The 24,019-nt window shown below is 37.4% G+C and overlaps 2 protein-coding genes and 1 non-coding gene across 3 annotated transcripts; 1 reads left to right on the top strand and 2 right to left on the bottom strand.

The window, feature by feature from the left end:
• Positions 1 to 11,001: 11,001 nt before the first annotated feature.
• LOC131301501 (uncharacterized) lies at positions 11,002 to 14,802 on the bottom strand. Its single transcript, XM_058327846.1, has 6 exons — positions 14,567 to 14,802; positions 13,423 to 13,555; positions 13,223 to 13,326; positions 12,582 to 12,753; positions 12,329 to 12,469; positions 11,002 to 11,811 (listed from the first exon to the last, which is right to left on the bottom strand). Exons 1-6 carry the CDS (start codon positions 14,767 to 14,769, stop codon positions 11,422 to 11,424), a joined length of 1,143 nt encoding a protein of 380 aa, XP_058183829.1. The 5' UTR covers positions 14,770 to 14,802; the 3' UTR covers positions 11,002 to 11,421.
• A 38-nt stretch (positions 14,803 to 14,840) lies between these two features.
• Positions 14,841 to 14,912, top strand: TRNAM-CAU (transfer RNA methionine (anticodon CAU)). The gene has a single exon. It is a non-coding gene; the product is annotated as a tRNA-Met (tRNA).
• A 2,018-nt stretch (positions 14,913 to 16,930) lies between these two features.
• Positions 16,931 to 22,979, bottom strand: LOC131301433 (caffeoylshikimate esterase). The gene is made up of 8 exons (XM_058327733.1): positions 22,587 to 22,979; positions 21,923 to 21,952; positions 21,181 to 21,310; positions 20,916 to 21,062; positions 20,337 to 20,467; positions 18,621 to 18,758; positions 18,137 to 18,235; positions 16,931 to 17,422 (listed from the first exon to the last, which is right to left on the bottom strand). The coding sequence occupies exons 1-8, from the start codon at positions 22,881 to 22,883 to the stop codon at positions 17,204 to 17,206; spliced, it is 1,191 nt and encodes a 396-aa protein (XP_058183716.1). The 5' UTR covers positions 22,884 to 22,979; the 3' UTR covers positions 16,931 to 17,203.
• Positions 22,980 to 24,019: the final 1,040 nt, after the last annotated feature.

Below are 24,019 nucleotides of genomic sequence, written 5' to 3'. Positions count from 1 at the left end.
TGTGAATGTAAAGTCCCACATCGGATAAATAGAAAAATGGTTGAACCCTAATACACAATTGGATGGCTCACCATTAGACTTTTAAGTGGATATGAGTTATTCAATGTATATTGAGTCCATATAATGTGGTGTGGATTCTGCGGACACTCGTCAATAGATTTTTTTTTTTGATAAGCACACTTGCCAGCGGATTAGGAAGACCCCAGGTAGATCAGACTCCCCAACAAAATTCTGGCTCCGTTCCGGGTTGTTGGGCCTTGTGAAATCAAAGGTTCATCAATTTGGTCCGTATGGTCGAGTTGAATATCCCTACAAACTTTAGGAAGATTAATAATCGTTCCATGACCGTGATCAAACCCCATTTGTTTTTGTAATTTAAGTTTAGTGCTTCGTATCACATTGACACAAGACAGTATATCTTTTCAAAGTTAAATTTGATCGCATCATTTAATTGCAGCAATTAAATCAATAGCTCATTTTTATGTATTGTGGGGGTGGTGTTCAATTTGAATCTCTCCTCCTTTGAGTCTGTCGAGTTGGATCTGGATTAAACCCTACTTCTAAACCAGACTCTGCAAAAGAAGGAACCATGTTAGTGCCCAACCAGCCGGTGACAACCGGTAGGCACTTTGATGGCTATCACTCACTATGCGTGAACAGGGGAGAGGGAGAGTGCCAGTTGGCATCAACGTGTCCATTAGCCTTATTTCAAATGCAGTAGCTGAAGTTTTGCCAACAAAGGCCGCGTTTGGGCAAAATACTTTTGTTGATTACTCTGTGGCTCTCGACTTGTTGACTGCCTTTTTGTTGTACGATGGGATGATACAGTACCCTAATCTATGAACTGTTGGAGTACATCTTTAGTTTTGTATAATTAATTAGTAACAGTGATACATTGTTTCCAAAAAAATAAACCAACAAAATTTCAACTTGTGTAATACATTTGAAATCTGAAGGAGAATTGCAAGGCTTGTTCGTTTGTGGTCTCAAATCTCTTGTACACAGTTTTTAATAAATTTTTTATATCGATCTTTTTACGCTCATTACTTTGAATTTTTTTACTTAAAATCAAAGCGAACATAGTCGCAGTTTCATGTACTTTTAAAATGCAAAATTCAAGGAGAGATTGAAACAGTTAGTATTTCAGATTCTAATGCGTTGAGATTGGCATATGTCAAAACTTGGGAAGCCAGAAAAGGAGCTAGCATATGATTAAAGTAAATCCTAACACTAGGCCTACAACATAAGTACAGATTTTACGAGACAGCCCTATGGAAACACTAGGTTAAGCTGGACTGCTACTCAGGTCAACTGTAAAAATACTAGTACATGCCTGGCCCCTACTAGTCCACTCCTCAATGGTTTCCAGGTTCACCCAGCTATATCTAAAAGCAGTGAAAGAATCACGACCGTCTATCCCATTTCTCTGATATAGCTCATGTTGAGATCATCAGTTTATGCGCAACTCGATAAATTTTTGAGAGAAAAATCTTACCCACTAGTAGTGTGGCTGTAGTTAAAGTCGGAGCAAAATTTCGGATGAATTAACCCCATAAGGGTTTAACGAACGAATGAGTGAGTTCTTAAGTCTGATCAAGCCTTGACCTCCTGCCAGCCATTGGGGTTTGTTTGCCCATTTTTGTTTTTCTCTTTCTTCTTCTTTTGTTTTTTTCGAAAGCAAAATTAAGGAAGAAAGAAAGAGTAACCGAAAAAACATTGTGAGGCAGCATATATAGAGCGTGGAGTAGAGCATAAGCAAAAGCAGAATCAATATCAGAATTGAAATAACACTCTTATTAGTCCGCTGAATATCAGAATTACATCGAAAATTAAGAATATGTACGTACTCTCTTCGTAGAAAGCGACATAATAATCAATCGATTGACTATTTTAAAAATGGTTTACGTACAAACATTATTTATTGCCACGGAGAGAAGTGTTGTAAGTTAGGTATGTACGGCATGCACTTGCTTATAAATAAAATATATAGAAATTCATAGCATTTGGATTATAACAATAAACTTGAATTCATTAATTAGCGTAAGGCGGGGTGTGGAATTTACAAGACAACGCACATACAAAAAAAGAGTTCATTGGCGTTTATTGGGATTTGCATGCGTTTTTAAGGGGTGTTCCACCGGAGTTCAACGTCTTTGTGCAAATTCATACCATTTGCATATAAATTTATAATATCGGCCTTGAATTCATAACGCTTTTATGTTATGAGTCTATGTCTTGATGTTATGAGTGTTCATGCAAATGTAATGTATTTCTATACAAATAAATGTTATGAATTTCTTTCTTGATATTATGAGTCCTTAATTATGAAAATATTATGAATTTCTATACAGACATCGTGAATTTTTAAACGCAAGCATGTTGTGAATATTGCTATCCAAATATTATGAATTTAAGGCTAATTGAAGGGGTGCGTACACCCAAAAAGAGTTTGTATTTTTGCACTTCTTGCTACGAATCCCTAATTAATCTTAGTAGGAAGTTAACAAGAAAAGAGAACATTTGCAGATTTGCTCATCAAGGCCTAAATCCAAGAAATAAGAAAATTATCAAAATTGGAAAGGTTTGAGTTAGGCTCCAATGTGAAAACTAGAATTTAAAAAAATGTTCTTTAAAATAAATTCTATTGTGTAAATCAACAGTTGGTACATGTATTTCACTAATTAAAATAAGTGCTTATTTTTTGAATTACATGTAATGTATTATGAGAAAATAACCTATCCCGTAAAATAAAAAATAAATATTTAAAAAATAAGAATTTACTCATTTACTGTTGCACTATCAAAGAAACTATGAAGCAGTAACTGTTGACTCTCTCTCTCTCTCTCTCTCCCTCTCTCCGTCCCTCTCTGTGAGTGGGATTCCGACACGTAGTTGAGTAATAGGAGTCGATACTGTATATGTAGGCTTTTTACCCTCTTTTTTTTTTTTGGTAACTTTCTGTATATCTAGGCCAATAACCGATAAAAAGATCTGTGAGAGAGCATGCAAGGGGTCTGGTTGAATAGACATTTCAAACTTTAGAATTATTGAAGAATTTATTTGATCGTCTATTTCAAGACTATAAAGGTAATCAATGTTTGCATAATTTGACTCGAACATCCGGTTACGAGGAGGGAGATGGGGGAGAGAGAGGGGGGTGACCAGGAAACTAAAAAAAGGTGCATGTCTAACTGTGGAAATCTGAGAGATAGCTAGGGGCGGGGCAATACAATACAAAAAAGCCGCAGCAAAAGTGGACGGCTACATTACATACTAGGCATATACCTACGTACGTAGACTTGATAATAAAAGCTTAAAACAGATGTGCGATCAGAAATAGAGGAATGAATAAAGCTGCTTCGTTGTTTTTGCATGTACTTTTTTTTTTATTTTTTTATCCTGTTTTTGCATGTACTTAAACTACTTAACAAAAAATGCTACCCATTTAACTGTTGTGTGTGTTGTGTAATAAATTTTATCCGTCCAAATGCGTTTGAACGGTCCAAATTTTAAGTAAACTATTCGCGTGAATAATTTATTTATTCCCAGAGCGAATCTGGACCGTCCATTGCAATGATGGACGGGTAGCAATCGATTGTGCTAAGAATTTTGCACAACAGTTGTGCGTGTAGCATTTTCTAAAAAATTACCTAAATAAGTATCCCATCTTTGTTTTTGTGTTGATCATTCCAAGATCTGTAACACTAAAGGGGGTGTTTGGTTACCCTACTATTTGGTTTTTTGCATTTTGGTTATTGATTTTTTGCTTTTTGAATTTTGGTCAGAATGTATTTTGAATATGATAGAACGTTTGAGAGATATGTACATAATACATTATGTAGGTCTTTTTTTTTAAACCAAAATGAAAGAAAGTGAAAAATAAGAAGTCAAAAAGCTCATCTTCCTCTACTTCTCTTCTCTAAATCCAAAAATGCAAAATGAATTTTGGCGGAAAGGATTTTGCCTATGGACATCTGAACACCGAAAATGGTAAAATGTGAAACGGAAAATGAGATAAGGAACAATTCAAACACCCCCGAACTTTCTCTCTCTTTATTTTCAACAATCAAGATTAATGTTCAAGTTAATTTATGCGCGCCTCAAATAATTCTTTTTTTTTTATCCGGTCAATCAAAGACAGTCATTCATACCAGAATTAGAGGATTCACAACAAATCATTTTCTTGCGGCATATCCCTAAGAAATGAACATGGTCAATTATTTGAGGAGCAAACCCATCCGGACTAACCACTTGAGCTGCTTAATTCTCTCTCTCTCTCTCTCTCTCTCTCTCTCTCTCTCCAACAACAGGAATGTTCAAGTTAGTTTATGCATGCCTCGACTCTCTCTCTCTCTCTCTCTCTCCAACAACCAGGAATGTTCAAGTTAGTTTATGCACGCCTCGACTAATTCTTTTTTTGATCCGATCAATCAAAGACAGTCATTTATACCAGAATTAGAGGATTCACGATAAATCGTTTTCTTGCCGCATGTCTCTAAGAATTGAAGTCGGGTCAATTGTGTGTCCAGGAGCAAACCCACTCGAACTAACCATTTGAGCTGCTTAATTCTCTCTCTCTCTCTCTCTCTCTCTCTCTTATTGCTACCGATTAACAAAAAAAACTATGAGCAGGGACAATCCGTAGGGACAAACGCGTTTGGCCCCATTTGGATTCCGAAAAAATCTAAAAAAATATTCATAAATTTTTGAATATTATTTTATAGGGCCTTGTAAAAAATCAGCTCCAGTGGATATCGGTAAATATTACTTTTGGATAAATACGGGCGAAACTGTCAATTCGCCTCTACTTATCCAAAAGTAATACTTCCCAATATCCACTGGAGCTGATTTTTTACAGGGCCCCATAAAATAATATTCAAAAACTTATGAATATTTTTTTAAATTTTTTCAAGATCCAAATGGGACCAAACGCGTTTATCCCTGCGGATTGTCCCTGCTCGCAGCAGGACTGTAATTTTAATCATCCCTAAGTTCAAGTAGATCCGACACTACTCTTACTTTTTACTATCACCCTACGGCTGTTGCCAACTCCTAGTACCCTAGATCTCACATAAAAACAAAAAATATAGACAAAGACGTACAGAGTAGTAGTATATATTTTTAAATCAATTTTCGACGTACTATTTTCCTAATCTTTTCTCGATCGACAGCAGCCTTTTTGTTTTCTTATTCCTGATTTTGTACTTTGTTACAAATTGATGCCATGCATCGATGGATTCCCAGAAGATCGACATGGCAACAGGGGCTACGCATGCTTTTGGTTAGGGCAACTTTGACACCCTCTCGCACTTTAATACTGCTAGTAATCATATTACTAGTAAAACTATAGGTGCAACACAAGGGTCCGACTTCTTTTCGGTACAATGATTTGAACTGAACGCGAGACAGCCTAGATCGGGACCGTTCATTTGTAGATTCAACGGTTCAAATTTTCTCATATACTTTTATCGGTAAATATACACTCGTACTGGTAAAAACGTAAGAGAATAAATTATATTAACCGCCGGTGTAAAATTTCACTTTTTCACCACCGCTTATTATGGGCCTCACTGAGTGTATTGTTTTGATCTGAACCGTTCATATTTTAAGATTGGCAATATAGTATTGCCATACAAAAAATCAGCTTGATCAAAAGTCAATAGATATATCAAAATTTGAATTTTGTTTTATAAAATAGATGATCTAATTTCTGTCAATAATAATAAAGATAAACTATTCATTTTACAAAGAAAAATTCAATTTTTGACACTCTTATCGATATTCGATTAAGTTTGTTTTTTGAATGGATACACTATTATGTGAGGTTTACAAGATGAACGATTCAGAAAAAACAAAAGTGTTACACACACAACGGTTGTGTAAAACACAACACACAACTAATCTCTAGCCGTCGGTGGTGGTGGAAAAATGGAGTTTTCCACCATCGGTGGAAAGAATTTAATCTCAAAGCGTAAAAATACATCCAAAACGTTGATTGAAGAAAATGAACGGTCCAGATCAGGACTGTCCAATTCCCACAAGTATTCCTTGAATGGAACAATCAACGAGTTTCTTATTGGTATACACTTCTCTATGATGGCACAAGCTAACATGAAAGCATTTCATTTCCCCAAAAAGATAAAAAAAAATAAAAACATGAAAGCATTTGAAGCTTTTTAGTATGGAGTATAGGATACAATTAGGGGTGAAGGAAAAACAAGTCAAACCGGATCGAAAGTAAAAACCGGCGATTTGGTATGGTTTTTAGGGATGACCAATTTGGTCCGGTTTGATTTTTGGAGAAACTGTGAATTTGCTTTTGGCAAGGATGTATTATTTATTTATTTATTTTTGCCAAAAATGAAAAGATTGTATGAATAAATGTCCAGCGACGCTTACAAAATAGAGATTGTTACAAAAAATTTGGACAAAGTCAAACTAATCGTCTAACAATAAAAAACAAGTAAATCATAAGGCAATCGATGTCTTTCATCCTAATCCAGACATGACTTGACGTAATAGTGACACTTTTAAACTGCCTAACATCTAATTAGGAGTCTCAAACGAGAAAAAATGCAAAGTAAAAGACAAAAGACACCAAATACCCAGATGATCAGATGCACTCCACCCAAGTATAAACGCACTAATGAACTCCCAAGAACTACAGATCTGCCAAGACACCAAAGGCAAGGATGTATTACATTACTACTATACTTATAAAAATGAGTGTAAAAATCACTTGTCTAAAATAAATCATGAACCAAAATCACTACTATTTTTGATGCTATAGACGGTCCATGATGGAGTATTACCACTACCCCTTTGTACCAACTGAACTTCTTGAAATGAGTATGCCAAATGACAGTCAGACCCCTCCAGAAGCCAATCTACCGTCGCCGAAATAGACGGCCCGAATTTGCCCTACAGCATACCTCGGTCTCTCTCTGCTGAGAGCGCTCCACACAAAGATGTAGATTGCCGAAGAAATCCATTTTGATCGAATATCGACAGGTAAGTAAATGACTCGAATATTTATTTATAGAATAGATGGCTTAAGTTTAAAATTATATTTACCGTCGTTAAATGAATTATTCACACCCCTAATCAATCAACCATCTATGCACGGTAATGAATCAAATCCTTTACTTAGACAAAAAAAAGAGGGGGAAATTAGCCATAAGTACGATAAAATAATTTTCATTTAGAGGAATGACGCCATCGAAATACTCGTAGTTTTTAGTGGAGGTCCTTCAACTTTTTGAGTTATTGAGCCATAAGGACAAAATATATTTTCACGGAAAAACTATCCTAGCATAAGATACCCTAGGGTTTCAGCACTTTCGTAGGATTTTTGGGTGCATTTTTCCATTATAGGGTTTTAGTAGTTTAGACACTTTCATATGATTTAGGGTTTTAGGCACTTTTACAGGGTACCCAAGGATTTTAGGCACTTTCATAGAGTACACTAAGATTTAGGTACTTTCATAGGATACCCAAGAATTTTAGGCACTTTTAGTTATTAGTGAACTTTCACTAGTTTTGCAACACATATGTTCTTATGTTTGATTGCAAAAGATGTTTGTCTTTGAACTCAAAAAATATAAATATGAGGAATTTTTTGCTAAGTCTCCAAAAAAGAAAAAAAAAAAGAATCAAATCCTTTTGCCATGTGAAAATATAACAAGATAATTAGTGCACCACGGAAAGCAGATTCACAGTTAACCCAAACCACATTGAAACACACACACACACACACACACAAAAAACAGAAGATCCAAACTGGAAATCTCCCTCCTTGTTAGAAAACGCAATTCAAGACAGAAAACGACTGTTCATCTCAACAAAATCAATGTTGTTTCAAAGTGGATATCACATGTACTAATGAATTTTACGAAACAAAATTAAAAAAAGAAAGAAAGATACGGACTCTCTGCACTCCAGATTATGGCCTGCCTCTTCCAGTTTGGCAATGGTGACTGGTGAGCCTACCCCGGTCCCACCCCCCCCGATAATCCCAACCATTGAATTTAGTATAGGTTTTTGTGGAAAGCAAGGAATGAATATCATTTTCAGGAATTCTACACCAGACTTGGATCGATATTGGTGTGGTGGATATTATCAAGTTTCGTGTGCCTATTTGGGCAGAAGGAAAATGCAACTTAGTATAACCTCTCTACTCTATTGAAGATTTCGGAAGCCACCTCGATGCGATTAGGAGACTTATTTTGTAATGTCTTGAGATGTTGTTACGGTTTTGGTTGTTGTTTATCTTTTTTTTCTTAACTTTTGTTCTCTTGTCATTCAACTCTTTGTTGGATGATTTCTTTTTGGGGAGTTCTCCCGGCATGATTAGATGGGGTTCTCCCTCTCATTGATGCTGGTTTACTCCTCCTCGATGTACCATATCGAGTTCTTTTCTTAATAAAATTTTCTATGTCGGTCAAAAAAAACATTTTATAGTCTATGGAGCAAATTATATACACACACGCCAAAAATCAAGTTGTTTTGAGTAGAAAAGAAAAAGCAAACTAAGAGGATACCGGTACGGAGGTGAAGAGACCACATGTGACGCAACAAAAGTCCCATCTGAGTCTTTCATTTTGCAAAAAGTATTCTCTCCTGTGACAAATTCTCATGTAGATGACATACAGTATGATGCAACAGTCCCATGCCATTTGACCATTCTAGACTTTCCAGTTGTTCCTTGAGGTCTTCATATATACCGAGCAACCATGTCAATTGAACATTGACAACCACAACATATTTGTCATAAGAGAAACGGACAGCCAAACTCTAACCTGTTGATTTTCCTTCAAACAAAGATGATTTGATTTAAGTCTTTAGCAATGTTCAACAATCGACCTGATTTTTTACTAGAACGAAATACGCATTGAGCCCTGAAAATGAATGGCTCAGATCATCAACTAAGACCTTGGTGGGGGGTTCCAATATTTAAGATCACATGAGGTAATCTTGATTATGGTGGACACACCCACCCATTGCAACTTGCACCCTGTGCAGCCCAGCTTCACAGAATCCACGCCCCCAAACCACACAAAAACACACGCACATTGTCATCATCAAAGATTCACTTTTATTGGGTTTTGTTCACTTGCGCCCCGCTTTACTCCTGCTAACTAACGACCCATCTTTGTCACCAATGAATACACATTTATAGAGAGATGAGTGCAATGCAACTCTCTCTCTCTCTCTCTCCTGCCTGTGAAAGTGCACGGCTGGCTTCCTAGACGACTGTTTGCTGAAGTTGCATGTAATAGTGTCCATTTTTTGAAACAGACGTGGGAAGGAGTTGCATGAGAATGGGGATATGGATAATTGAGGATCTGATATGTGTGTGTATTATATGCTTTCAGATGTACAAACATCTCTCTGGGGGTTGTGCATGCCTGTGTAAAAAGGTTACCATATCCTATAAAACACTTTATTGGTATATATATATATATATATATCATGTGTATCAGACATGTAACCCTATTCAGATATACAACCTAGAGCACAGAGCTCTGTGTGATCAGAGGTAGAGTGGGCTGTATATCAGAAAAGAACAACGTTTGGTTCTAACTGATCAGATGAAGTTTTGTCATGGACTCTCTGGACTGGGGTTTTCCTTGGTCTGTTTCATTGGTTGGAATGCCACTTGACACTGAATAGGCAGTGATGGATCTAGGGGCCACAAAACTTTTAAAAAAACTGCTTGTATCGTAAATCTTTAATAATCGCGACATTGTTAAGGTTACTTTGATATTATACGAATTTGTATATCCATGGTTGGTATACTAAGTTTCATTTGGTTTTTGAATTTTGGAGAGTAATATTTAAGATTGTAGGGTAAGATCGGGCTGAATCTCTAAGCCTGTTTGTTCAATGGACAGGCTTTTCAGTCCACGCCAGCCCCTCCTCCTCGCGCCTGATTATCCTCGTATTATATGGGATACATATACATGTGTTATATATGTGGAAAGGTTCTTATAGGGACAAGGTAAATGAAATTCTACATGTTCTCATGTCATCACACTAACAGTGTATGTCACCCTGAGATTTCGATAGTATTTATTTTGAACAAACTGAGCTCTAACACTTAAAAAACTATATGCTTGAGCTTGGCTCGACTCGTTTATCAGCTCTGGTTGTAAAGATGTAGCAACTAGGGAATACCATCCCAGGGCCTTAAGGTGTGCCGCACACAAAACAAACCATGGAAATCCAGGACCATGATTTATATTATTTCCTACTACTAAGACACCTCACTCAAAAGCTAACTAGTATGGTACTCGAACCTTAATGTAATATACCTGTGTCACAAGTTCAATAGCAATTTGTTATTGCAACTGGTACTTTTCCCTGGATTTGAAAGCAGGAAAACCTTTGGGCCTCCAGGGAGGATGTCAACTGTTGCAAGTTATTACTCCAAACTGTTCTACATATACAATATTCGAAGTCACCGAAATAAACAACAGTTGTCACCTTTAACAAGAACATAGCAACTACTCCCTCCGTTCCTTTTTAAGTGTCCTGCTTCGTAACTCCAACTTATTAAAAAGACATCATCATTACACATTTCACATCAACTTTTTCCTCCACTTTCCCTACTTACCCATCATCATTACACTTTTACTTACTAACTTTTCAAAATAAAATATACTTTTAGGGACAAAATAGACAATACACCAACTTTTACCCCCCTAACTTTACAAAATGGACACTTATTAAGAGACAGCCCAAAATGAAATACTGAACACAAAAAAAGAACAGAGGGAGTACAAGCAACAACGAAAAGAAGAACAGAGTTACTAAAGGCCATTTAACTTAAAGGTCGATATATTGCCGGATTTTCCCAGAGCAGTATGTGCTTGCCTGGTGCTCTACATGATTGTCCGTTGATTTGACAAAACCTAAATTCGGCCAGTAAATAAGAATTTTCTTGTCCGAAAATGAAACCCATATGGTATGGTACTACAGTCACATATCTGTTCAACCAAATAAAAAAGAGTAATACCAGTAGTTAACCTTGGAAAAGATCGCCCGAGAGATTTACGTATGTATACATTGTGGTCCATGTATAGGACTTCTCATATTGTAAAAAACATAATAAGATACAGCAGCACTGACTGACATAAATTTTTTTTTTTGAATGGCACCGGAATGGAGGAAAAGGATTCATGTAGCCGACCCCAAATGATTGGGACATAAAGCTCAGTTTGGTTTGGTTGACCAGCACCGAAATGACATAATAACCCCAGGTTCAATAATTCACAGCGGGATATACACTTTTCATAAACCAAGAGAGTCAAGAGTATATTACCAACATCAACTCACATTTTCTGCTTTCTTGAGAGAGGACATACTGTTGCAGTAAAATTATGATGGGTCGTTAATGCAAAATCACTTTATCTCGCCCTTCTAGCTCTTCTGTTCTTCAAGTTTGGGTGTGCCGAATTTCACGTTGGCCAATTGCGCAGCTGCACGGGCAGTAGCTGTTGCACGCTCTGCAGCAGCAATAGCGGTCCGAGCTTTCTCCAATATTTCAGATGATTGCGGCCTTGCATCCCTTTTTAGATCATTAGCTGGTGTTGGATTCTCATTCCTGTTTGTTGACTTAATTACCCCATCCTGACCCAACAAGGAAGTGATGTTGCCGGGGCTTGGAGATTGATGAAACTCTGGGTCTTCTTTCCTCTGTGCAGAGATAGTTGGATGTGCTGCTTTGATAGAAGTTGAATATTCAGGACGACCGTGTTTGGCCGGTGCTTGAGAAAGTGCCGGGCCTCCGTATACTTGCTTGGGTCCATTCTGCAGATAAACACAAAAAAAACTAACGATTGGCTCAACGAGGAAGTAAATATCTGAGCTGGGCAAGAAACCATGATTTTATTTTCATTTTTATGCCTTGTTGATATTTGTTCCAATGTCGAAGGGCAAATACTTTAGCTAGTCCAACTGAGTAACTCATGAAATTCCACTGCATTATGGGGACAAAACCCCCCAAAAGTAGTTTAATGACAACTGGAGATGAAGACTTAATGCATTGTACTACAAACAAGTTCACCGAGAGTTTATGCGGTAGGTCACAACCCACCTAATCTAGCTACTTCATAGTTTTTGGCGTCACAGATTCTTCATTTTGGAAATAGACAGTGGTAAATAGACTTTCACTTGAGTATATCAATATAGGTGGCACTAATGATCTCCCACCCCTTAGTCAAGGTACGTTTACAATCTACAAGATTAATCGAATAACACAATGGGCAAAATCAGAAGGAAGCGTCCATAAAGAGAAGGGCGATATAAAATGCAAAAGGACAAGTACCAATAGATCTTCGGGCTTTTTACTGAATTCTGCTTCAGTTTTGGAGGAATCCCACTCCACATTGTACTCTTCTGCAACATCCTTCAATACCTTAAGCTTTACTGCAGCAGATGGAGCAGTGACCGATAGTTTCTCGATTATCTGAAATAGTAGAAAAGATTATAACAATGGGATCATCAGCATAAGCTATCTACGGTAAACAAAACTCCACACATATCACAAATGAAATACGAAGATAGTAGAGCAAATTAACTGTACGGTTGACACTGGTATCTGGCCGAAGCTCAGTAGCACCTGCTGTGAACTCCTTCCCATATTTGGCAGCAAATAAGTTCCTCACATGCAACAAATCTGGAACATCTGAACATCTGGGAGCCGCAAATATTATGCTTGCAACAGCCTCAAGCAATTCTGAAGGGCACTCCCTATTATGCAGAAAGAGATATTATCATAACATTCTGTTGGCCAAACAAATCCTAGAACAAATGGCAAGACCAAAAACTGAGTCAGGAAATCGTGACAGAAGTTCTACTCAGTCCATGGTGGACATATTCCGTATTGAATCAATGATCTAATGCCACGTTAACATGGAGCGACCCTACAGAGGGCAAAGTAAATTCAACCTTGAGTGGGGCTAAACCGTTTCATTTACCATCTCTTGACAAACCAAAATCCTTTAATTCCTCGTAGCCTCAAACCAAAAGGCAGATGTACTATGCATGGTAGAAAATAGAGTAAGTTGACTGTTTATTAAATTTCGAATAAGCAAGCGAACAAATGCACTTCAACGATTCTGTAACATATGAGCTCAGATATATTGAGGCCCAGGAGGGATCAAATATAAAACATATTATACAAAGTTTACTATATGAAATTTAAAGATAGATGATTTACCTCTGGCCGTCAAGAATGGGTACACGTGCAAGAATAAACTCACAGAACAACTCCAAGATTTCGTACGCAGACCATATGTTTTGTTCCCGTATGACATGCTCCACCTACACAAGTACAAGTTCTAAATATAGATGATAGCCACTAATCCCACTATACAACTAAGAAAGTGATAACAACAAAGACTGAAATTGAAAGTGCACCCTTATTTGAGCTATAGGTTCTTGACCAGCCTGAAGAAACTGAGCTATCTCCTTGCGCATAAGTTTGAGCTGCATATCCCTCTTGTTTTGCAGCAACTTCATACGGGAGATTGCCAAGGTCAAGCATGTTTTACTACAAAAACATGCAGTTCAGAATCCGCATTTTCTACCAAAATATGAAGATAAGGCGAGCGATAACTCAATACTTTAAACATTAGTCCCACGTTGAAACAGCCATACAAAAATTCAACAGTATCCTGCACCTATAGAAACTGCACAACCCAAGTGGTAATGCGGAGTCGGTCTCTTGTACCTAAAGTTACTTTCTGGTACTTTTCACAGAATACTAATCATAGTTATTTCTTGTGGTGTAGGTCTCTTGTATTATTCTTCAACATCGTAAAACAACCATCGCTGCTACAAGGGATCAAACCCACATCGGCAGGGGTGGCTCTATTAAGGGTTTGGGGGTTTCAAGCCAACCCCATGGGTTCAAAAGATGTATTTAAACTTTCTGATTTTACACATATTTTTATTTTTCTTTAATATTGTCTGCACTAGATCATTCATACAAAATTAGAGTAAATGAAAATTCACTTAAATTTGTGTAAGCAGTTCATATAGCCCAACAAAACAAAATAAATTAGGCCCAATAAGTTTTCAATCAAAAATATCTTTATTTTATACACAATATGCTTCTAATACATTTTCGTTGCCGCCAAACAAAAATCCTAAAGGCCTCCCCTGCACAGAGGGTGAATCAACTTAAGAGTCGTGTTCTTGCTTTCAATTATTTCCATTTATTTTCTGCATTCGTATCCCCTAAATCCCGTGTCACGATTCTTCGAATTCCCACATCGAATCACGTTAAAGCAACTGAACTCAGTGAATCAGCTCATCTTTAAAATTGACTTGTTGGACACATCATAGACTTTAGAACTAAAACAATTAGCGCTACGATCACATGGAGAGATTGATTCATTGAAGGTTAGGTATATGATGAGTTGACCAATGGTAAATGAGATACAGACTAAGGGGGTATTTCCACTAAAACCGAAAGATGAAATATTTTTTTTTATAAGGAGGAGATTACATTTGAGGAATTGAAAATCGAGATTTGAACGAAGGATTAAACTGAACTGACCATTTTGCGCCGAGGATGCCTCTGCTGAAGAGTTGATTCAGTAGCGACATCGAAGCCCTAACTGAGACCACGGATGGTAATCTGCGGATAAAAACCCTAGTTCTTGATCTGGGTGATTGTAGGATTTGCAGGAGTGAATTTGATCGATTGAACAATGGAGGGAGGAATCCAAAGGTGACTTTTCCGTCTGAGCTGTAGAACATAGAGACGCGACTTTTGCTACACCGAGGATAGATTTGATAAATATAATTTGAAGGGGAAAGTAGAACAACAAATCAGAGTGGCGCAGCGGAAGCGTGGTGGGCCCATAACCCACAGGTCCCAGGATCGAAACCTGGCTCTGATAAAGAGTAGCTTCTGAGGCCATGTCCATCTTTTTTTACTCTCATTTTTTTCTCATTTACTTGTGATTGAAAGAAAATACTCTTTGCATAATTTGTTTTAGAGCGTAAATTCTATCTTTTTTCACTTTTTTCTCATTTACTTGTGATCGAAAGAAAATACTCTTTGCATAATTTGTTTTTCACTTTTTTCTCATTTACTTGTGATTGAAAGAAAATACTCTTTGCATAATTTGTAAAGAAAATACTCTTTGCATAATTTGTTTTTCACTTTTTTCTCATTTACTTGTGATTGAAAGAAAATACTCTTTGCATAATTTGTTTTAGAGCGTAAATTCTATCTTTTTTCACTTTTTTCTCATTTACTTGTGATCGAAAGAAAATACTTTCTGCATAATTTGTTTTAGAGTGTAAATTTTATCCGCCATAGGTGGAAACCATGGGGTTTCCACCACCGCATGTGGGCCCTATGATCGAAAGAAATTACTCTTTGCATAGTTTGTTTTAGAGTGTAAATTCTATCCGCCATAGGTGGAAATCATGGGGTTTCCACCACCGCATGTGGGCCCTACAAGATTTTTTTGTTGCAATCTGAACCGTTCATCTTATAGAACACGTAGAGTAATATACCCATGAAAAAAATCAGCTTGATTGGATATCGATAGGTATATCACAACTTGAATTTTGGTTTACAAAATGGAGGGTCATAGATTTTCAAGTTAAATTGTTTATGGCACTCCATTTCCTAAACCAAAATTCAATTTTTAATATACCTATTGATGTCCGACCAAGCTCATTTTTTGCGTGCATATACTATTATGTGGCCTCTATAAAATGAACAGTTCAGATTATAACAAAAAATACTTGGTGGGACCCGTAACGGACTGTGGTGGAAAACCAAAGGTTTCCACCTGTGGTGGAAAGAATTTTAACTCTTTGTTTTATTGTCCCTTGTTTTGGGCAATTAACAGAGCTGTTCGTGAACTGTTTGAGGCTTGTTCGAGTTCGATTCATCTGCTAAATGAACCGAACTTGAGCTTCAATATTAGGCTCATTTCATAAATGAACCGAACATGAACCTAACGGCATTTGGGTCGATTAGGATTGTGAATCTGGAATATATGTATGTCATGAAATTTTTATGAGAAATTTGTACACGTACATAATAAAAAATTTTAGAACTTGTACAAGCATAAACATTTAAAATTACTACTAAAAACTTATTTATGTAAAGGTTTTTATCGTTTTATACTCCTTCTGTCTCTAAATAAGTGTCCGGCGCGCAAAACTAGATTTTACAAAACATGCATATTTTTTATTAAAAAATTTAATTTTTTTTCACAATCTAATAAAACTCATTGCTATCTATTGATTTGTGAAAAAAATTGATTTTTTTAACATAACAAATGCATATTTTTGAAGGCCTAGTTTTGCGCGCCGGACACTTATTTAGGGACGGAGGGAGTATATGTATGAATGTGATTTTCCACTTGACCAAAAAATATATATATGTATGAATGTATTTATGTATATAGTAAAATTTTATTTGCATTTTTAGACCTACATGAGAGCATAAAATATATGATATTATTATAGGCTTGCTAAGGCTCGTCAAATTTTCATTGAGCTTGACTCGAGTTTGAGTTCACTTAAAAACTTAGCGAACGAATCTAAACATTCTACTATTCAGTTTGATTGAACTCGTTTATAGCCCTACCCTTGTTTATTTCTTTTGTAAGAGAAGTGGGAGCGAAATGGAAGAAAATTCCGATTAAAAAAAAAAATAAGTACCAGAAGAGTGGCTTCCAAAGCCTCTTTTTTTTTTTTTTTTTTAAATACGTATTTACTACCCGAAGGAAAGTACTGTGTTTTGCACATTTGGGATGTTCTTGTATTTCTCTATAAAAAAAAAAAAGTTTAATTCATACGAAAAGGTTCGAAGAAAGAACGCGCATAAGAGTATATAACCAACCCTATTTATTTTCTGTGAAGGCATCCATATCATGCTCGAGGAAGTCTCCAATTAATTAAAACTTCATTTCATCATAGACGTTGAACCAATCACCCAAACTTACATCAGTTCCACTCCATGGCTTGCAGACATAACTCCTTGTATGTTCAGAATTAACTTATTGCATAGCTTACCCAGAGAAGAAGAAATACAACTTCAGCTAAGATTCTAAGTAACTGAATCCGAGAAGGCAAGCGACTACAAAAATGGAAGGATGAAGGGGGAAAGGGAGGAAAAGAATAACGATAAAAAGGAAATTGCCGACGGCACATGAGGGGCGGAAGTTTATTTATGGGAGCATCGATGATCAAGCCATGAGATAATATCACCCAATACAGTAAGTATTACGTGATCAGGTTCTCCTTCCAGAATGCCGTGATACCCTCCTTCGTAGAGCTTTAGGGTTTTGTCATTGCTAGAAGCCTTCTCGTAAAGAAACCGGCTCACCAATGGATCTGTCACTTTATCAGCAGCTCCATGAAGAATAAGCAATGGAGATGAAACCTGAAACATGGCTAGAAATGTTAATTTCTTCAAATTTGAGTGTGTTTGGAACTCTTGAAAGTGATCGTAATAGCTATGTGAAGAAAATGGATAGTGATGAGGAGAATAATTTGCCATAAACATTTGATAATGATAATAATAATAATAATAAAGCAATTGAAACTTAACAAAAAATTATGAAAGAAAAGTAAGGAAAGTGAAAAACTTAGTTTCTATTATGGTCTCCATGAGCATCTCCAAGCCAAGAAAATGGATACTAAAAATTATTTCTTAATCAAAAAGTAGTTATACTGAATGGTTCATCTCATCTGCAATCACAAATCTCTATTTTGTCTTTATTTAGAACACTCTTTTCAGGCTTTCATTTTCCTCAAAAAATTATTCACATTTGTTTACTGTTCAAGTATTTACATTCGATGCCTATTCCCAATAGAGTACAATTGGACACGATTTGGTCTCTAAGTTAGAGATGTAATATTTGGTTGGAAACGCTCTTAGATGTGTTTTTCCTCTTAGCTACGTAAACAGAGGAAGGAAAATTAGTATGGCATTGCTACCAAGTTTCAAGCACACCCTAAGGCTGAATGTAGGGATATGTGTTTTTCCTCTTAGCTACGTAAACAGAGGAAGGAAAATTAGTATGGCATTGCTACCAAGTTTCAAGCACACCCTAAGGCTGAATGTAGGGATAACAACGGAGCGATGAAAACTGACCTTCTCAACCTTTGATTCGATGAACTTTGTAGTCTTCAAAAGTTCCACTGCAGTCTTTAGGCGTACTGGATCAGAGTAACAGATCACATTGTATGAAGCCTAAGAAACAATGGGCACAAGGATTATGTTCCATGAGTCTTTCCTTCAAACAATTGATAAACTAGGAGCGAAATATTATTAGAGAACTTGTATCATTTAGTTCCATTAAAAGTTGAAACCAAAGTTCTGCATTCATTTTGAAGGAGCATCCATAATCTGAACATTACATAGGTCTGTTGCAAAACTAATATGGATTATGAGTTGCAAATGCTATATCAGAACTAAAAGGTGATAGCTGTTCCTGAAGTGAAAAAGACTTGTCAAGTAATGTACAAGATAAGCGCTACCAACATCCCACCCATGGCCAAGAATAAAGAACATATAGAACAGTAGAAATTATGTAAATTACAGTCATAAAATACAAGAAAGTAAATGAAGAACATACCATTTTCCTTTTCTTCAATTCTCTGAATACAAGCTCAGCTAGATCTTTCTGGGGTACAAGCTTTGCTTTCGGCAAAACTCTAGATAGAAGGGTTAAGGCCTTTACAGCGGGTTCAGGTGGTGTCACATCCTCTGAAATCTTAGCAGCAAGTCGAGGTCAGCAAATTCATAACAATAGTTCCAAATACCATACTTGATTGCCGGGGTTCTTTATTATACACTTTAAATGAACATACTAGTCATATGATAACAATATTCATTTATATTCAGTAGATGCAGAGGGCCACAGTTTGATCATCATATAGAAAATACACGTGATTAAAGCGGGAGCACAGGCAGCCAGACTTCTCTTTTAGTCTGTTTATGAAGAGGGAGGTGTACTGATGATTATTTAGTGACTGAGTTATATGATGACTAGTGAACATGCCCAAAGCGTTTGTTATACATGTAGTGTGGTGGTTGGGCCTACCCTATAGAAAATGTATTTGGGTTGGATAGGAAAACGGTATTTATTTGCTCGGATTTTTATTTTTTGAACCAATAGAAAAGTCCACCCTACATAGCCTAGAATGGAAGAAAAAAGTTTCTCATAGCCCGCAGGTGTTCAAATATCATAAAACATCAATGTTCAGCTAGCCCATACAATAAGTTGCAACGGTTATACAGGTTAAGAGTTTTGTGCGATAAATTTACCCAAGAGCATAGCCGCCTTGCATGTGCTAGAGTGTGCATGGAGATTGAGGTTTCCAAAGAAATTCCCAAGGTCTTTACTCTCAAGTTGGGATATAGGCAACCATACGAGGTAAGTTGAGGTTAATTGGAATCCCCAAGTTTGTGATGAGTGTATGATCTTCCAACACACTAGTCATGCCCAAAAAAGGACAATGAATCAAGACTCTTGCTTTCCCACACAATGCCAATAGTGGACTGTCAAAACAAGGTTAAAGCACAAAAAGAGTGAAGAATGGGTAGAAGCCAAGAGGAGGAACGGGAAAGGGAGTAATGTGCATTAGGATGAGGCAAACATCTCATCCTTAATTTTTGTAAATATGCTCTCATCATGTTCACCAGTCGCAAGGAGTCGTTTGGAACGATTGCACAGATACAGATGGTTGCAGAATGAGATTTGGGGCTTGTTTTCGTGAAGGCATGTGTTGTGTCACCCAGTTGCAAAACGTAGCCGAGACCCTCTCCCATAAAGGGATACAAGAACATAAGAATAATGAGGACCTACAGGAAAGTAACAATCTCCATTCCCCTACTTCAAGGTGAAGGGATGGGGGTCAAGCTCATCTGAGAATGGCCCTCAAAAAGGTGCCCGCCTCTGAAGGCCTCCAAAGCTTCTTTCCAGCAGACACGTCATTGGGCCATGGAGAAAACCATATCCTTCCAGGGGTAAAAATAAAAGCATACTCTCGAAGAAAATTCACCACTTAAAGGTACGAGAGAAAGAGTTCTTTAGTCGATTCGCTTTCAGGCTGTGAGAGGAATCCTTTGGGCTATATTTGTGGTGTGGCATTCTTAGCCGTGCTTTGTGAACCCTAGGGGTGAGTTTGATCTCTAATTGCCTACTTACCAGCCAAAAAAAGAATAAGTTTCAAGTGAAGTTCTCGATCAGCAATTCTAATCTTGGAAAGATTAGTTCCAAAACAAGGAAAACGAGTGCAAAAAAGGCTGGAACTTCAAATATCCATCTTCAACTCGAACATTGGCTTACCTTACACATCGGGGCTACAAGGACGACTCCATCCCAATCCTGCGGTGCCTTTAGATTAGCTTTGAGAGCAACAGCTCCACCCATGGACTGCCCCAATAAAAAGCAGGGCAACCCTCTCACTTCTGGTCTTCCTACTATCAGCAAGAAAATAAATTAGCAGTTGCTGCTTAGTATTAAGGGCAGTCATTTTCACACTCCCCAAATTACTAACTGCACTCTAAAAGGGTAGTGTGAAAATCAAGTCCATATAGGGATTGATTTTTGCACTCTCTTTTGCAGATAGTAATTTGGGGTCTTCAAAAATCAATTCCCAATGTTAAATGGGAAATGAAATTCCTCCTATGGCCAGAACTCAGAAGTCCATCTTATAGTTATACAATAGGAGTTGCTTCTTATAATAACAAGAAGGTTCATTTTGTTGGAGACCGAAGTTATTAAAATCTTGAGAAAAAAAAAACTAACTTCAAAGAGATAGTGAGACACACTCCAGGAATTGGGATCATGATAAAAAGTATATCCTGTTACAAATGGTCTCACCGTGCGCAATCACATAAAGAGGCAAAGCATTATGAGATGCACCTTTGATTTTTGCATACTGTTCAATAACATTGTCAACTATATGATCAAAGCTCGGGATGTAACCATGCAAGCCCTCCGACAAGCCAAATCCCGGATGATCAACAGCATAAACGCCATAACCAGAAGCCGCAATATGCTTAGCAATACCTGAAATCCGAAATATCTGTAGGTTATATAGTCTCCCCACACAAATTGAAGTCTCATGGACTAAATATGCCAGTGTAAATCAAACAAAGACTCTCCTGTTTTTAACCTGATCACAAACCTTCAAAGAAGAAGGTGCATGTATCACCGTATCCATGACAAAAACACAAAGCGCCTTTAATTCGAACACCTGGTTTTGGCAACCAGCTTTTGCAGAAAATTTCCAAACCTCTTGAATTCCTCTCATACCACTACAAAACCCATGTACCCAATTACCAGATATGTCAAACAAGCAAACAACTTTATTATTTCCAAAACCCTTAACTTCTGTTTAGATACCACGAAGCCAGGGGAAGCAGAATCAAATATAATCCTGACTTATACTTTCATTTGCTATATTTTTCACCAAATAAAAAGTCAGTTCAGAATTAGCATCCTCACAAAAAGAACTGCAAAGCACGGACTGAACAGAACCGTATTTTTATCAAGCCAGAATGTGAAAAACAAGATTAGTTTTATGTCCCGAATGATTTGTTTGTATATGTAAAGATTTAATGCAGTTTCTCAGCATAAGAAATCATGGAGCCAAGCCAAGCCAAACCAAACTATTGTTTATGGTTAGGTTGTTGACATCTAGTTCTGCTCTAAAAGCCTACGGTTCGATTTGGTTCCTCCGTTTGTCAATCTGTAGGTACCGGTTTGGTTCTTGGTTCATCACTGAACGGAACCAATTAGGTCAATGAAAACCACTGCCCAGAGTCAGCAAGCAGTTGCATTAGGCTAAAGAGAGTGAACTTATTTTCCCCCCTATAAACGCAGCAATACATATTCATAGATAAGACCTCAAAAATAGCATTGCATACCTCCTCTTCCCTGATCCCAGAAGGAGCCATCTACACCAATCCACAGCAAAAAAAACAAAATCGGAAAAAGTCAAATTCTGAGATGTGGTAACAATCTTCATGCATATTATACTCCCTAAACATTGTAATACTCCGTTCCATATAGTCTACCATAGTCTTATAGTAGAAAATTGTTAGTTTTGACGTCTGGTGAGTTTTTAAATTTCATTTTGTCAATATTTAAACATGGACGAAGTTGAAAAAATTTCGAAAAAGACAGGAAAACTGCATAATAATGAAATGGATTATGATTTTGGCACTCCAAAAATTGATGGGAGGCTCTAAAATAGAACTGTGTTGATATACAAAATCACGTCGTTTTGGAGTCCTCCATCAATTTTTGGAAGGCTAAAATAAAAATATGGGCAAGACGCAAGCCTTTACAAAAAGTGATCTCATTTTCTAATAAAAAATAATATATTTTCCACATAACATGTTAATTTTTTCACCAATTTCGAAATCACAATTACGTAATTTTCAAATTAGTAAAAAAAATTACTCCCGTATTATTTTACTTTTTCAATTAAAAAAAGCACATTTTTTTTTTCATTACAAACTAAAAAAAAAAAAAAACCCTTGAAATACTCAAAGACGGTAGTAGAGATTCAAAACTTGGAAAAGAAACCTTGAACAAGCAATGATCAAGCTGCTGCTGCACTTGAGCGAAGGCCGATCGCACGCGCCTCCGGGCCGGGGCGAAATCCAAGTTCTGGGACGCGATCGAGTTCATCTCGTCGCTCACGCCCTCGATCACCGCCCTCTTCTTGGCCGTGACAGCAAGGCGAGGAGCGCTCCTCGGCGCCGGAAAAGCTCTGTCGGTGCCAGGCCAGCGGCGGAGAGCGGTAGGCGGGTGACATTTCCGGCTGAGGAGAGGGGATTCCGGCGGGAGGAAAGTGGAGGGGAGGGTCAGACGGAGGTCCATGTGGGTTTTTGCTGTCTCTCAGTGGACAAGAAAGTGGTTTAAATAGTGCCAAACGCAACAGACAACAGAGTTCGGAGTGGAACAACGATGGACTATACCCTGAGAGCTGCTACACACACAGCAGATCTGTGCACAGATTGTGCACAGATTTTGTTGTGGGGCCCACCACGAGTCCCACACAAATCATCCAAGCCGTGCATTAAATGTAAAACATTTTTTCAAAGGTCTCCATAAAAAATAAGCTCAATCCGATACCTATAGGTTCTTCATCCAACCATCTAACTTTTCATTCAGATTTTCGGATAATGAAAAGTTATATGGTTGGATCGAGCACTTATAGGTATCGGATTGAGCTTATTTTTTACAGGGGCCCTTGAAAAAATGTTTTACATTTAATAAACGGTTTGGATGATTTGTGTGGGACTCATGATGAGCCCCACAACAAAATCTGTGCACAATCTGTGCACAAATTGCTGTATGGGTAGACTTTCTGCGTCTGTCCACACAGATTTTACACAGATTTTAATATGGGATCCGTTAAGGGTTCCATACAAATGATCCAAGTCGTTCATTAAATTCAAAACATGTTTTTGAGTGTCCCATAAGAAATCAGTTCAATCTAATAAGTGTAAATGCTCGATTCAATCTTCTAACTTTTCATTCATTCACGTTTTGATTCCCGTTTTTTTTTTTTTTTTTGTCAACGGGAACGTCAAAAACGTGAAAATGGGAGGTCTGTTTAAAAGTGTTTTTTTTTTTTTTTTCCTTTGATTAAAAGACTAAAAGGTCTGTTTAAAAGTTACTCCACTACATGTGTACCACAAGGGGCAGTGCTATTGAATTTTGCTTGTACTTTATTTAGGGTGCGTGGTGCTCTTCCAACAGCTGGATTCTACCCTTGATTGAGCCGTTTTTAGGATGGGTAGATTATTATACAGAAAAGATATGTTCTTTCCGAGATTAATGATAACGGAGCCATCAGCCCCCACATCTCCGTTCAGAAATTTTAAATCCGGTTCCCTTTGGACAGAGGGTGTGTGCTGTGCAGCTTCGTGCTGCACAGCCTCCGGCTAGGCTTTTCCGGCATTGTTTCGACAATCGGAGACGTTCACCGCGTAGAGCTCGTCGAGTTCTAC

This window comes from Rhododendron vialii, chromosome 9a (genome assembly GCF_030253575.1).
Source record: "Rhododendron vialii isolate Sample 1 chromosome 9a, ASM3025357v1".
NCBI lineage: Eukaryota > Viridiplantae > Streptophyta > Magnoliopsida > Ericales > Ericaceae > Rhododendron > Rhododendron vialii.
The sequence above is the reverse complement of the archived record's forward strand: the minus strand, read 5'-3'. Positions and strand labels throughout refer to the sequence as shown.